This window comes from Halichoerus grypus, chromosome 12, assembly GCF_964656455.1.
Source record: "Halichoerus grypus chromosome 12, mHalGry1.hap1.1, whole genome shotgun sequence".
Lineage (NCBI taxonomy): Eukaryota > Metazoa > Chordata > Mammalia > Carnivora > Phocidae > Halichoerus > Halichoerus grypus.
Window position 1 is genome coordinate 65786284 of NC_135723.1, and position 15269 is coordinate 65801552.

The following is a 15269-nucleotide window of genomic DNA, read 5'->3' on the forward strand; positions in this document are numbered from 1 at the left end:
AAATAATCATATTGTTTCATCTTCATCAAATTCTTCATGGCTACTCAATAGAAAATTGGGATAATATTCTTTATGCACAATAGCAGAAATTTATTATTGTTAAGCTTTGTTTTGGCAGTTTTATATTTTACTGTTTGTCACAGGAAGTATTTTATTACCTTGTTCCTTAAGTGAAAGAGCCATACATTCTCTTCTGGTCATTTGCCGTCGTGTTTGTAGTCCATACACCACTCACTTAATAGATCCCCAATTAGAAATCAGATGGCTCCTTTTGCAAATACAGTTTTAAAAGTTTTTATTTTAATTCCAGTTAGTTAACATACAGTGTTATATTCATGTCAGGTGTACAATATAGTGATTCAACAATTCCATACATCATCCGGTGCTTACCATGACAAGTGCACTCCTTAATCCCCATCACCAATTTCACCCATCCCCCCACTCACCTCCCCTCTGGTAACCATCAGTTTGTTCTCTGTAGTTAAGAGTTTGTTTCTTGGTTTGTCTCCCTCAATCTCTCTCTTTCTCTTTTTCCCTTTTCTCATTTGTTTCTTAAATTCCACATGTGAGTGACATCATGTGGTATTTGTCTTTCTCTGACTGACTTATTTTGCTTAGCATTACACTCTCTAGCTCCATCTCTATTGTTGCAAATGGCAAAAATTTCATTCTTTTTTTATGGCCGAATAATATACTCCCGTATCTTTTTTATCCATTCATCTGTGGATGGACACTTGGGCTGCTTCCATATCTTGGCTATTGTAAATAATGCTGGTATAAATGTAGGGGTGCATGAAACTGAATACATTCTTTTAAGGGAAGAGGACAGTTACGACCAAGATCTCTTAACCCATTTTACTTTTAAGATAAACATTCTGTACTCTCTTTAAGGAGACTAAATACAGAGCTTCTACCTTTTATTATGTCTGTTTTGAATAAACCATTTTAGTAGCAGAGTTTTCACTAACATTGTACAGAAACAAGGGAAAGGACCAAACAAAAGGAATATTTAGGTGAGCGTAGTCTTGGTTACCTTCTCCATCCCTATTCTGTATTTCTAGAGAGTAAATTAGCTTGAGTTTGGGTTTCTTCTCTTGGTTGTTAAAGTAGTGTGCGTGACTGACAAGTGTGTAGCTTATATACTACTAAGCTAGTATATATCTCAAGCTGTGGTGGTTTATGATGGGGTAGGAAAATGAGATGTGTAAGGAGGGCTGTGAGTTAGCTGGTATAATTCTTGGTAGCAGTACCTGTGCCCCATTTTTCCTTTATTTGGGACTGTTGAAAATCATAAGTATTTTACAAACCATTTTAACAATGTGTGTACATTTGTAGCCAGATGTTATCTACTGTTAGAGGATAATCCTGAAGGATCATCTGTACAAATAATGAAAAAGGCAAGTTTTGCAAAGTAGCAGTATAGTACTGTGTTTTATAGTGGTCAGCATTCCTTATAATGGAAAAGAAGAGTGTTCCTTTTTTCTTTTTTAGTTATGTCTCCATAATGGCCCTAAATTCCAGAAGGAAGCAAAGCATTAACAGTCACTGGCAGCTCTCTTTTAAAACTGATCTTAGATCTAATTCTATGTTTATTTCCTTCTATGTTTTTCTAATGATGTTGGAGTCATAGACCCTTTGAATTAGATTTCTTCTTATATTGTTACTTAACTTTGAACTTCTCCGTATGCTGTTAACATGTTTGTATTTGAGGAACTTTACTGATCAATTCCTAGGTTTTCTGGTTTTAGTGGTCTGCTGAGAGTGATTGTTAAAAAGGTAAATTTCTAGGTTTAATCATTGGCAAGAGATTCTGATTCAGTAGATGTGGGATGGACCTGAGAGCTTGTATTTTTAATAAGCACCTTGTATGGTTTTGATACAGGGTCCTTATTCAGTGTCTGCTTTGCAAAACACTGACTTTTAGGAATTTATTACTGCTGTTTTAAAAGTTGATTTGGTTAATATTTCAACAATGTGTTTATATTTAATGTACAAGATTCTATTTGAGGTAAGGTTCAGTGCATGAGAAAAAGACTTTTATCTATTTCTTTTTAAAAGCAAAATTTGTATCGGGCAACTTTAGCGGAAAAACATAAGGATCCATCGTAGTAAATATTGTTGATAATTTCCTAATCCATTTTAAATGCATTTCACTAGCTTATGGACTTTTTAACTGTTTAAAAGAAAAATGTGAGTAGTTAAAGCCACTGATAATTTTATATGTGAAAAGAAAATGTACTGTCAGTACCTATTATTCATTAAATATATGCAGTTAATGTTTGATTTTTTTCTTCTACACATTTTTTCATGTCCTACAAATAAAGAATTGTTTCCACATTTCAAATATAAGGCTTTTAAAATAGTGCTATTGTGATATTTCTCCTGTTGGATTCAGGTAAGACAATTCAGAGAAAAATCGTAAACCTTATAGTGCTGTTAAAAATTCTTTTGCATAAATAGAATTCAGTGTGGATTACTTGAGTTAAACTATATAACCCAGGCAAAAACATAAAAAGTAGAATACTGCTGGAAATCTGTTTCTTAATGAAATGAATCATGTCCAGACTTTTATCTATGAAAATGATAAAAATGTACTCCTAAAAAAGCAAATTGCCCTAGGAGTTAGTATATTATTTTATATTAATAGTAAGTAGAAAAGTATCTTTTTAAAGATTGAACCAAATGGAGAGTGGCATGATTAGAATAGATATTGGTATAATTTATTACATTAGGTTTTTACTACTTTATTGAATAATATACTGAATCTGAAAGAAGTCACTTGGAAGTTTTATCCATTGATTATATATTATATTATCTTGAAAATGTTAGCAATTTCAGAAAGCATTTCAGCTGAATTTTTTGTTGTTGTTTAAATCAGTATCAATAACTTATGGTGCTTTAGCTGATGTTAAGTGCTATAAGCTAAGGATTCATCCCTGAGTAACTGAAAAGAATGGCAATTATTTAAATATGTGATACAAGCAAATATGAGTTTAGGCTTCTTAGTGATGTTCTAGTTGTATTGCTCTCAAGGGACTCTTCCCTCCATAGCAGTGTATCCTTTGATGATATTGACAGGGAGAGGTTAAGGTTGTGGGGGTTTGGAATGGAAGAGGCAGAGTCATTAAACAAAAATTGGCACTTCTCCAGCCACCTCCCTCTACTATGAATCTGAACTCAGCATCCCTGCATGGACCCAAATATTGCATTTCTAACACCTAACATCACAGTTAGCCCTTAATAGAAGCATGTTTAATACTGGGAGATACAGATACATAATCTGTGGGATTATGTTATAGTACTTTGATTAATCACTGAAAGAGATTGCTCTCCTGTCACCTGGGGGTTTTCAGACTTCCAGATACACCTGGCACAGTGTACTTCAGGTAAGGTCTGGTTAAGAGGGAGTAGGTCTTTCTTCTGTAAAGTGAGAAATGGGCTATCTATAACTTGGAAATTTTCAGTCAGATCACTTTAGGCAAGACTTTGTGTGGAAGTTGAGTATCTGGAAATTGATTCTTTTAAAACTATACAGGCTCAAGTAACTCTTGGAAGACTTGATATAGTTTAAGGCCACTGAACTGGACAATCTCTTTGGTCCTTAAAAAAAGAAAGGTGGTCATTTTATCACTTTATCACTTTGCATGGTCTCTAAATAGCATCTGCAGGCAATTTGAGGAAGAAATAAAATTGATAATAAGGTCATTTATTTATCTACTGATTGCTAATGGACCTATGTTTTTTTTCATTGCCCTCATACAGTATTTATACATACACAAATTATTAAAAATATACAGTTATATTAACCTTTGTATGGCAGTGTATACTCCACAAAGTGCTAATCACAGTTCTAGAATATAAGCTATTTTTTTAAGCATTAGGTAGTAAACTAGGTTAACGAATCTTTTTTTTTTAAGATTTTATTTATTTATTAGAGAGATTGAGAGAACTAGTGGGAGGAGGTGGAGAGGGAGAAGCAGACTCCCTGCAGAGCAGGGAGCCTGATGCAGGACTCGATCCCAGGACCCTGGGATCATGACCTGAGCTGAAGTCAGACACTTAAACAACTGAGCCACCCAGGCACCCCATTAATGAATGTTACATTTAATTTTCTGAGGCAGTTTTGGATGGACTGTAGAATATACTGAATAGTAGTTAAAAATATTTGGTTTTGTATTTCAGTTATTTGTATATCTGAAAATGTGCCTTTCTGTTAGGTTAGTAGTTCTAGAATAATTATATTTTGGAAAGATCCTAAAACAAGATTTAGACATCACATTGTACATCTTAAATTTATACAGTATTATATGTCAGTTATATCTCAGTAAAGCTGGGAAGAAACCAAGGTTTAGATTATGTGGTTAAAATCTGAAAAGGAGCTGAGCTTATCTCATCAAATACTAATTTGCTTCAAGGCCAAAGTCTGGGAAAGTGGGCACTATTCCTAGCAGCTATTCAGGTATTGCCTGTATCTGGCAAAGAACGTATCAAGTCACCAGTTTAAATACTTCCTAAATCCTTAGGGAGTGTATATCTTGTTCACCCCTGACTGGAGAGTGTGGAGGGTGGTAGGCAATTGAAAGTAACAGAAAGGGAGGTCAAGTTCCAGATCAAAGAAGATTCAACAAGGGGTTGTAAAGGAAAAGGAAGAAGAATTAGCAATATCCAAATGGTAGATCTCTTAAAGAAAGGTGATTCCCAATAAGGGGAAGGTTAACTTTCTTGCTTCCTATTTATTATTATTATTATTTTTAAAGATTTTATTTATTTATTTGACAGAGAGAGAGCGAGAGAGGGAACACAAGCAGGGGGAGTGGGAGAGGGAGAAGCAGGCTCCTGGCTGAGCAGGAAGCCCAATACGGGGCTCGATCCCAGGACCCCGGGATCATGACCTGAGCCAAAGGCAGACGCTTAACAACTGAGCCACCCAGGCGCCCCTATTACTATTTTTGATAAACCTGCTTTTTCAAGTTCTTCCTTGGTTGTCTTTTGTATGTTTTACTTAAAATCACATTTGATTGGTGACTCTTTTATGAACTGTTGTCTATCATTGGCACCAGTTATGACAGTTGGTATCTTGTTCCAAGTTGGGCATACCCTGTTACCTCTTTCCCATATGTTATTTTTCTGTTTTGAACAGCTTTCTCCATCTGTAAGCTTGGGAAAACTTTATGGATAACAAATGCCTAGAAATGACTAAAAATACAGGTTTCCAAAAGCTGATTCTCAGCATTCTTTTGGTACATAAAAGTTTTCATTGAACGAGAAATAAAGACAATTTTCTGAAATCTTCCGAAGTTTTTAAAAAAAATTATTTATTCAGTTGTATCTTTTACTCTTTGTTAAAATGTCCTTTCCTGAAAATATAATGATAATGAGTATTGTTTTATATTTGGCTATGATGCTGTCACTTGGCAAAATGAAATGTTGGTATTGTTTCCTGAAATTTTGGAAATTTTTATTGCTCTTTGAAATCCATCTAAATGAAATTCCTTTGAAAATTTTTGTATGAAAGTTGCTACATGTCTGTGTACATAGTGGCCTACTGACCATTGGAGCAAAAGTATGTGAATGTATTTGTTTAATGTGTTCTTCAGGAAATGGTAATTTAAATGAAATGTGGTTGTCTTCTGTTATACTCAAAATACGGGTTGTGTAACACAACCACAGTTAGAACTTACTAGGTCAGCCTTGTGTGGTCCTTGCTGTGATTTTGCTGTTTGTGACATGAAAGGGTGAGTCATCTGGTGGTTTTCAGGAACTATAACCCTTTAAAGAGATGCCTAGAAGGAGTTACGTTAAATCTTTGTGTATTTAGCATATATGCAGGTTATGTTATACCTTTTCATTTCTTTTTATTCTTTCACCAGGCCTTTTCATTTCTTTGGCTGAGTTGCTTTAAATTTCTCTGAGAAGTTTAAGTGTATAAGCTTTAGCATATCTATGTGTGTAAAGAAGAGTTTCCATTAAAAAGCAGTTAGGCTATAATTAAATGCTTTTTCCAGCCATCTAGTAAAAAGGTTTTATTTGGAAAAAAATGTTTAATGTGATGAAAAAATGACCCTTCTTCCTGCGTTTTCTACATTGTAAGATAATTTTGTATTACAGATTTTTAAATATCACTTTAATAAAGATGACTAGCAATGAGGTGCTAATTTAAAAATAAAAGAGATTTGAAAGATCATTTTTACTGGTAAGAGGCTTCAGAAAATCCATTTATGACCATTTTTGTTAAACACTGGAGTATCATTTCATTTGGTCAGGAGTCCAGTATTTTGACAAGACTGAAAAACTTAAAAGTATCTCAATATGAAATACTGCAAAAATTTTTTTTGAAAGTACACATACTTAAATAGGTCTAGAAATTTGAGCAGGCTGTCAGAAGATAATTGCACAGTGTGTTTATTTTCATAATTTGGTATAGTAATTACTAACGGAATTTTTGGAAAGAAATTAACTAGCTTTAACAAATTTTGCCATAAACTTATGTTTTAGGGCACATACCTTAATTACTTAATTGTGAAATCTTTGAATTTGCCTTTAATTGTTGCTTTTAGTATGGTTTACTCTAAGTGTTCAAGTCTCTGTTTTTTGTTCTTTTAGATATGACACAGTTGAAGGCATGTAAGTGGTTATTTGTTTTTCCAAAGACAAGCAGTTTTAGGATGTAGAGATTTTTAATATTTAAAATTTGAATTTAAAAGCAAATTTCAAAACATAGCCTGTTGGTCTGGAGTCTTCTATTTTCCCCCTCGAGTTATTTAAATAAAAATCGAGATGACAGTGTTTACTTTTGGTTAGTTGGTAGCCTGTTCATGTGCAAATTATATGATAAATTCTTTAAATTTACATGAATTGCCTTCTTCCTCCCAAGGATAAAATTAAATGAGCATTTTATAGATAGGTTATTGTAAGAAAGAATATATATTAAATTTTAAAATTACTCTTAGTTTCTAATTTATTTAATATATTTAGAGTTTCGAGCTATGTTTTCAAATTGCAACAATATTGTTGGATAATCTCTCTTGCTTAAACATACATATTCAGTTAACACTGTCAACTAAAAAAATAGTTATTAGATTATTTCTTTTCTAGAGTCTTAAGACATGTTGGGGGGTGGGAGAAGTGAGGTTTATAGACCCTTTCAAAATCTAACAAAAGCTTTGGACCTTCTCACCAGAAAAATGCTTACATGGACACACAGATTTGGTATGTCATTTCAGGGGATTCATTGGCATCAGCCCAGGAGATCTGAAGCCCCTTTATTAAAAACACCTGCCATATCAGGGAACTCCAAATCAAAACCTCAATGAGATACCACCTCACACCAGTCAGAATGTCTAAAATTAACAAGTCAGGAAACAACAGATGTTGGTGGGGATGCGGAGAAAGGGGAACCCTCCTACACTGTTGGTGGGAATGCAAGCTGGTGCAGCCACTCTGGAAAACAGTATGGAGGTTCCTCAAAAAGTGGAAAATAGAGCTACCATACGACCCAGCAATTGCACTACTGGGTATTTACCCCAAAGATACAAATGTAGGGATCCGAAGGGGTACATGCACCCCAATGTTTATAGCAGCAATGTCCACAATAGCCAAACTATGGAAAGAGCCAAGATGTCCATCAACAGATGAATGGATAAAGAAGATGTGGTGTATATATATATATATATATATATATATATATATAATGGATTATTATGCAGCCATCAAAAGGAATGAGATCTTGCCATTTGCAACGACGTAGATGGAACTGGAGGGTATTATGCTGAGCGAAGTAAGTCAATCAGAGAAAGACATGTATCATATGACCTCACTGATACGAGGAATTCTTAATCTCTGGAAACAAACTGAGGGTTGCTGGAGTGGGGTTTGGGGTGGGAGGGATGGGGTGGCTGGGTGATAGACACTGGGGAGGATATGTGCTATGGTGAGTGCTGTGAATTGTGCAAGACTGTTGAATCACAGATCTGTACTTCTGAAACAAATAATGCAATGTATGTTAAGAAAAGAAAAAAAAAAGATAGCAGGAGGGGAAGAATGAAGGGGGGGATATCGGAGGGGGAGACGAACAATGAGAGACGATGGACTCTGAAAAACAAACTGAGGGTTCTAGAGGGGAGGGGGTGGGAGGATGGGTTAGCCTGGTGATGGGTATTAAAGGGCACGTTCTGCATGGAGCACTGGGTGTTACACACAAACAATGAATCATGGAACACTACCTCAAAAACTAATGATGTAATGTGTGGTGATTAACATAACAATAAAAAATCTCAGTGGGGAAAAAAAAAACACCTGCCATAAAGATGAGACCTATGTTATCAGGAAGGGCCTTAACTTTTAATGAAATAATGATATTTATATATATATATATATTTTTTTTTTTTTTTTTAAAGATTTTATTTATTTGAGAGAATGAGAGAGAGAGCACATGAGAGGGGGGAGGGTCAGAGGGAGAAGCGCACTCCCTGCTGAGCAGGGAGCCTGACGCAGGACTCGATCCCGGGACTCCAGGATCATGACCTGAGCCGAAGGCAGTCGCTTAACCAACTGAGCCACCCAGGCGCCCATGGTATTTATATTTAAAAGCTTATTTCAGTTGACCTCACTTTTTGAATGCAGGTTTTTGTTCTAAGTTAATGTTTGGTTTAGTTTCATTTTCAGAACTTCTGATTAATTGCTTAATTGTTAAAATATACTGCAGGTTTGTAAGTTTACTTTTGGTGAAGAAATATCCTTTAGTTAACATTTTATTCGAATTTACACTAATTGCAAAAACAGATCTTGATCACAGCAATACTTCATGTCTTCGTCCTCCCTTTTTGCTAAGAAAAATCAGTAGTCAATGTTCTGTCCTGTTGCTCTTATTTAATATAGTCCATCTGGCTCTCTAGTCCTCCTCCTTGACAGGGAAGAAGAGTGCTGTAAAAATACTTAGCCACAATTTAAAAAAAAAAAACTACTCGGACTCATAAGGAGAGAAGTCTCCCATAATCAAAGTGTGTCACATCAGGATTAAAATGACTAACCCTAGAAGTTATAGGTGAAATCCAAGACCTGATTTTGTTTTTGTTTGTAAGCCATGATTTAATTTCTTAAAGTGCATTACTGAGATAAAATTCACCAATTTAAAATGTGCCATTCAGTGGTCAAAGCCTGCTGATATGGAGGCAAAATAAACATGTTTTATCAACAAAGTCAGAAGAGGACATGTCTCTCTTAAGTTGTCCTGTGTACTGGATAGTTTTCAGAGGTGGAAATGGTAATTTAAATGAAATGTGGTTGTCTTCTGTTATACTCAAAATATGGGTTGTGTAACATTTACACTAATTGCAAAGGTTTGTCAGTCACGAAGCAAAGGGTTCTTTCCTCCCTGGGACTGTAGTGAGTTACTGATACTTTGGCATTCACTTGTGTCTCTTTAAGTATACTAGCCTTAAGATAAAGCTTGTTTGCAGTATTTTTAACATGAAAATTTTGATCAAAATTGTGCAGAGATTTGAGCCTGTGGACTTTAATGTCAGTAGAGTAAAATACTTGCATTTAACTATGCTTGTGTCTGTTTTCTGGCATTTCAAAAATAATTATCAGGATATTTATTTGCTTCTGATTCTCCCATGTATCATCTGTGTATGTGTTTTATCACCAAACATCTTTCTAAAATAAGACAAAAAATTAAGACAGTTAAATATTTGAGTTAGGTGGAATGTATTTCATGAGTAGTGAAATTACCGTAAATGGCCTAGAAATATTCTGCAAACCTAAATGAAAAACTTTCTAGGGATTCACTGGTAGTAATTTCGAACATGGTAATTCAGTTACTAAAATAAATTTGAATTAATGTTAATTAACTTATAATTGTGATGTCAGTAGTTGTCATAGAAGAGATTGTAACACTTAGAAATTTGTAGAGCTAAAAATATTCTACATATATTAACTTCATTAGGTCTGTTCCTTTTTTCACATTAAAATTTTGTTTGAAGTACAAAATTAAATTTCTTCTCATTTTCCATTCTGTTAGTATAATTTGGGAATGTTTCCTTTCCATTTTCCTCCTACAGTTTATTTTATGTGTCATCTTTAGATTTGATATGCACTAGGTTAAGAGAAACATCCTCCTAACAGTTTGTTTTTTATATCTATTTTCATAGTAATTATTCGTTAGAGATTCAGGTTTAAATATAAAACTTTATGGAAGGAAATTCTATTATAAATATTTATGAATTGTAAAGCTTCTAAAGAATTTTTAATGCGTTTATACATAAAACTTTAAATCTGTGTTCTGTGTCATTGAAGATGGTGTCAGAAGAATTGAAAAATTATTTTCAAACTTATTTTCAAGAAACAATTTAGTAATTGGATTCAGCTTATCATTTGTTTTCATCACTGTTTCAAGGTTTTGTCTTGAATTCATATTTAGACTTTTGATGTTTATCCTTAATGTTCACAACAGGAGCCCTCTTGCACAAATGGAAGAAGAAAGAAGGGAGCATGTAGCTAAGATGAAGAAGATGGAGATGGAGATGGAGCAGGTGTTTGAGATGAAGGTCAAAGAAAAAGTTCAAAAACTGAAGGATTCAGAAGCTGAGGTAGTCAGCCTAACATTTTCACATCCTAAAGACACATCATTTCTTTTTAAAATAATAATATCTCTAATAGTATAGATAATAAAACCTTTCTACACATATTTTTTCAAATTTAATATAATGCCCTAAGGTAATAAAATGGAGAAATAAAAGGAAGCATTTTGTTTATAATAATATTATATACCTCAATATGTAAGTGTTTGGCCATACATGTACTTGGGAGGAAGATATAATAGAATACTTATAATGAATTAATCAGTTTTAATGAGCAAACTGTGAGAAATGAAATTATAAGCTATTTCATATATTCAAGGTAAGAAGAGTAAAGATCAAGAGTTTTGGGTGGATGTAAGAATAAAAACTAGTATTAGAATAATAATAATAAACCAGAGTTATTTGCGTATGAATGAGAGAACAAAAGAAAGAACTTTAACTGAACTAAGGGCTTGCCAGGATAAATTACAGACAGCCAAAGGGAAGAAAACAAAAGGAATGTGATTTTGTTGTAAATGAGTTGGGCATATTTGTAATATAGTGTCAGAGTAATTGCCAGTGTTAGCAAATTGGTAAAGTAGTGACAAAGCATCCCAGCAAGCTTATCTACTACCTTGGATGTTGAGGCATACATTTAGTTTCTATAAATCAAAAAGACCTTGAAGACATTTCCTTACATTTCCTTCAAGAGGTGAAAGATGGAGGAAAAAAACATTAACATGAGAATCAAGTAATAGTTGGTTTGATAGATATTAATATGAAATATTTTTAAAATGACCTTTAATGTTAAAATTCAGTGAGACCCCTGTGTTTATATGTGGCTCCACTAATATTTGTATCTAAATATATTAAAAGGGGATTCACGGGGTGCCTGGGTGGCTCATTTGTTAAGCCTCTGCCTTTGGCTCAGGTCATAATCCCAGGGTCCTGGGATCAGGCCCTGCATCAGGCTCCCCACTTGGTGGGAAGCCTGCTCCTCCCTCTCCCACTCCCCCTGCTTGTGTTCCCTCTCTCTCTGTCTGTCTCTCTCTGTCAAATAAATAAAATCTTTAATAAATAAAAGGGGATTCAGATCTATTTTGTTTACATTCTTATGGTAGATCTCATTGCTTTTGTAATTACTGCATAAAATACTGAAACCCTCTTTGACTAAATAATCAAAAGTATTTTAATCCACTAAATAGAATGCATGGAATAAGTAAAATATTGAGTAATTTCGAGGAAATGTTTATATTCCACATTAGATTACTCTTAAATTACAAGGCTTTACATGTGATCTCTTACTTTAAAAAAAAAAAAAAAACCAGGGGCGCCTTGGTGGCTCAGCCGTTGAGCATTTGCCTTTGGCTCAGGTCATGATCCCAGGGTCCTGGGATCGAGCCCCATATCGGGCTCCCTGCTCGGCGGGAAGCCTGCTTCTCCCTCTCCCACTCCCCCTGCTTCTGTTCCTGCTCTCGCTAACTCTCTCTCTGTCAAATAAATAAATAAAATCTTTAAAAAAAAAAAAACCACTTTGACCATTGTTACATTTGTCATAAACTTAATGCAGCAAAGATATGGAATAGTTCCTTCTGTTTTGAGACTGCAAAGCACTGCAGGAATAGCATCTCTAGCATCTGTCATTAATAAGACGACATTTTGGAGATTAAGTTTAGTCTTTTTTTATCAGCCTTTTATTAACTGTCCATTTGAGTTTTTACCCTTTCACTAACTAGTGAATAATCTGAAAAATCTGTAACAGAGGGGAATAAAAACAAGAATAATCAAGAGTCTGTATTACCTCTCCACTTAGATTTCATTGAAAATCTAAAAGTAGTTGAATTTACATTTGCTATAGACATATTTTAGTAACTGCTCCTAGGAGTAAATGTTATAAACAAATAATAATGAAACTGTAGCTGAAAAACCCTTCAAGAGTTTTTATGATTTCTATGAGTGGTGAAAACAGAGTTTTGAGAAACTGTACTCTTTGAAGGATGAAATCTTTCTTAGCATTGGAAGAACCTATAAAAATCTGCCAAGTTTCTCCTGATACTGTAAGCCATATAAGTATATAAATATATAGGTGAAGAGACCTACTTAACCTTGTTTAATACAGTTTTTTCTCAAGTTCATTAGTGCTAGAAATGTTTGTTTAGGGCACAGCTGCTAATATCCAGCAGCACAGTGCATCAGGCACAGTACTAAGCATCCTTATTGTGTCATTAAATCCACACCATAACCCTATGAGGTAGATATTATTGTCCATCTCCCTTTTTATACATGAGAGGAAGGATAAATTAGCTTGGTCAGTGCTGCATATTGTTGTAAGTTGAAACCATTAGCTCTTTAAGTTTGCTCTTAATCACTAGGCAAGTCCACAATCATGTATCCACAGATTCAAATCCTAAATCCTAACAAGCTCTGAAAACTGCAAAACCAGACATAGAACTAATTGTTTTATTCCACTTGATGTGAATATTTATAAAATTTACTGCAAAAAATAGTAATGTGTTTGATGCTAAGGTAGGTGCTACCCTAGACAGCCCAGGAGGTGTTTTGTAAATGTAATATATACACCTTTCTAAGTAATACTGTCTTTCTAAAATCTGAAAAAGTCAGAATTTTGGAAGACATCTAACCCCAACGGTCCCTTGAGAGGGCTTGTAACCAGTACTTTTTACCTACATGCAATTAACACAAAAGATATTATATGTAACAGAAATGTACAGATAAAGAATGATGAATACCTGCAAACTCCTACCCAGCTTAAAAACTAAGACCTCATTAGTTCATTTAAGCCCCTGTGTACCTCCCTATGGTAGTTCTCTTTCTCAACTTCTCTGAAGTAACTATTGTGAATTGTGTTTATGATTCCCTTGCATTTTTTTTTTTTTTAATAATTAGAGGCATTTTCCTGTGTTCCTATTTTCTGATACTTTCTTAGTAACTTGTTTGCTACACTCAGGAAGATGACATCTCAAATTGACTCATGTTTGCTTAAGTTTATCTTAGATGGTTTTGTTTTGTAGGAATTGCATGAAATATTTGCAGTAGGAATAAATATGAAGTCATACTTTGTGGTTTACAAAATAATTGAGAAAACAAGTTATATACAAAATTTTACTATAATCCAAATTCAAGATGTTAACTCACTGATGTAATATGATCATTAATAGAACATGATTTTTGGACATCTGAAGGTTTTGAATACTTTTTAGATATTAAGTGTATTTAGATTCAACCTGATTTTTTTTATTGGTGTGACTGTTTTCTTCAGGAATAGATTGACTAGCGCCTAAATGAAATTATTTAAAGAACCATTAGATAAGCTCTTTGTTTCTGCAATTACTTTGCAAGAGTGTTTCTACTTCTCAGCCAGCATTCTTTACAGCATTAATTCGCAATGTAGGAAAAATACCTGCATTGAAATCACTAGGGCTTGTTGAAAAATGCAGATTTCTAGTCTTAACACTCAAAGATTCTAATTCAATATGTCTGGGTGAGATCCAGTATTCTATATTTTGAGCAAGCACTCTTGGTGATTTGCACGAAGCTAACATTTGAGAAACCACTGCTTTATAGGAATCAGGGAAGCTTACTGTGATCTTGAAGCTCTTTAAGTCCTTATCTACCTGCTTTCTTTCCACTTGTCTCAGCTTTCTGAACTTGGAATTAGGAGACCGGTTCAATCCTGGTTCTTCCAATTTTCTGGCTAATGATCTTGGGCAAGTGACTTAAACTCTGCAGCTGTTTGCTCATCTATACAATGAGGACAGTGATGTCTTCTTTGCCTTGTTTCTGCATGCTTATGAGTAATGCAAAATGAGATGATAAATAAGATAGGGTATGTCCATTGTAAGTGCAACACAACTATAAACTTGTTGCACTTTTTTTCCCCATTTCCCAAAATTATTCTCTTGGGTCACTGGCCTTTTGGGTGGCAAGTCCTACAGAAGGAGAAATCCTAGACAGTGCTTTTCAGGTGGTATTCTGAATTTACAGCACAAGAACTCAGTGCTTATACTTATAACATTAGGATGTCTGGGTGAAACATACTTCTGCTCCTGATTTATTAAACAGTTTTATTTTATGTATCGTGCTGTGATTTAGCTCCAAAGGCGCCATGAGCAAATGAAAAAGAATTTGGAAGCACAGCACAAAGAATTAGAGGAAAAACGTCGTCAGTTTGAAGATGAGAAAGCAAACTGGGAAGCCCAACAACGTATTTTAGAACAACAGAACTCTTCCAGGTAATTAATATCAGATTCCTAAGAAATGTGTGTATTAATGTTTTAAGGAATTATTGTCTAACTTATTTTAAAAGACCTTACCCAGGGTGCCTGGGTGATTCAGTCGGTTAAGCATCTGCCTTCAGCTCAGGTCATGATCCCAGGGTCCTGGGATCCAGTCCTGCATTGGTACTCCCTGCTCAGTGAGGAGTCTGCTGCTCCCTCTCCCTCTTCCCCTCCCCTGGCTCCTGAGCACTTGCGCTCTCTCATATAAATAAATAAAATCTTTAAAAAAAATAAATAAAAGACCTTACCCATTATCACCCAAGCACAGTTAATTTCATGGATGAATATTTTTATATAGATGGATGCAATCTGTCTACTCTAACAGCATTTCTTTTCATTACAAACATTTTCCATGACTTAACAGTCTTCCTAATTATAATTTCATAGCTTCATAGCATTCTCCCTAGTTGAC

At 34.5% G+C, this 15269-nt stretch overlaps 1 protein-coding gene and 1 long non-coding RNA gene across 3 annotated transcripts in view; one reads left to right on the top strand and one right to left on the bottom strand.

Annotated features, from left to right (window-relative positions):
- SEPTIN7 (septin 7) overlaps positions 1-15269 on the top strand; it is a 122056-nt gene that overhangs the window by 104551 nt on the left and 2236 nt on the right. For both annotated transcript variants that reach the window (XM_036101068.2, XM_036101069.2), the window contains exons 10-11: positions 10454-10589; positions 14673-14812. In XM_036101068.2, coding sequence (XP_035956961.1) covers positions 10454-10589; positions 14673-14812 — 276 coding nt within the window. The remainder of the gene's footprint in view (positions 1-10453; positions 10590-14672; positions 14813-15269) is intronic.
- LOC144379586 (uncharacterized) overlaps positions 1-15269 on the bottom strand; it is a 50650-nt gene that overhangs the window by 23484 nt on the left and 11897 nt on the right. The gene's annotated exons all lie outside the window — the stretch shown is intronic.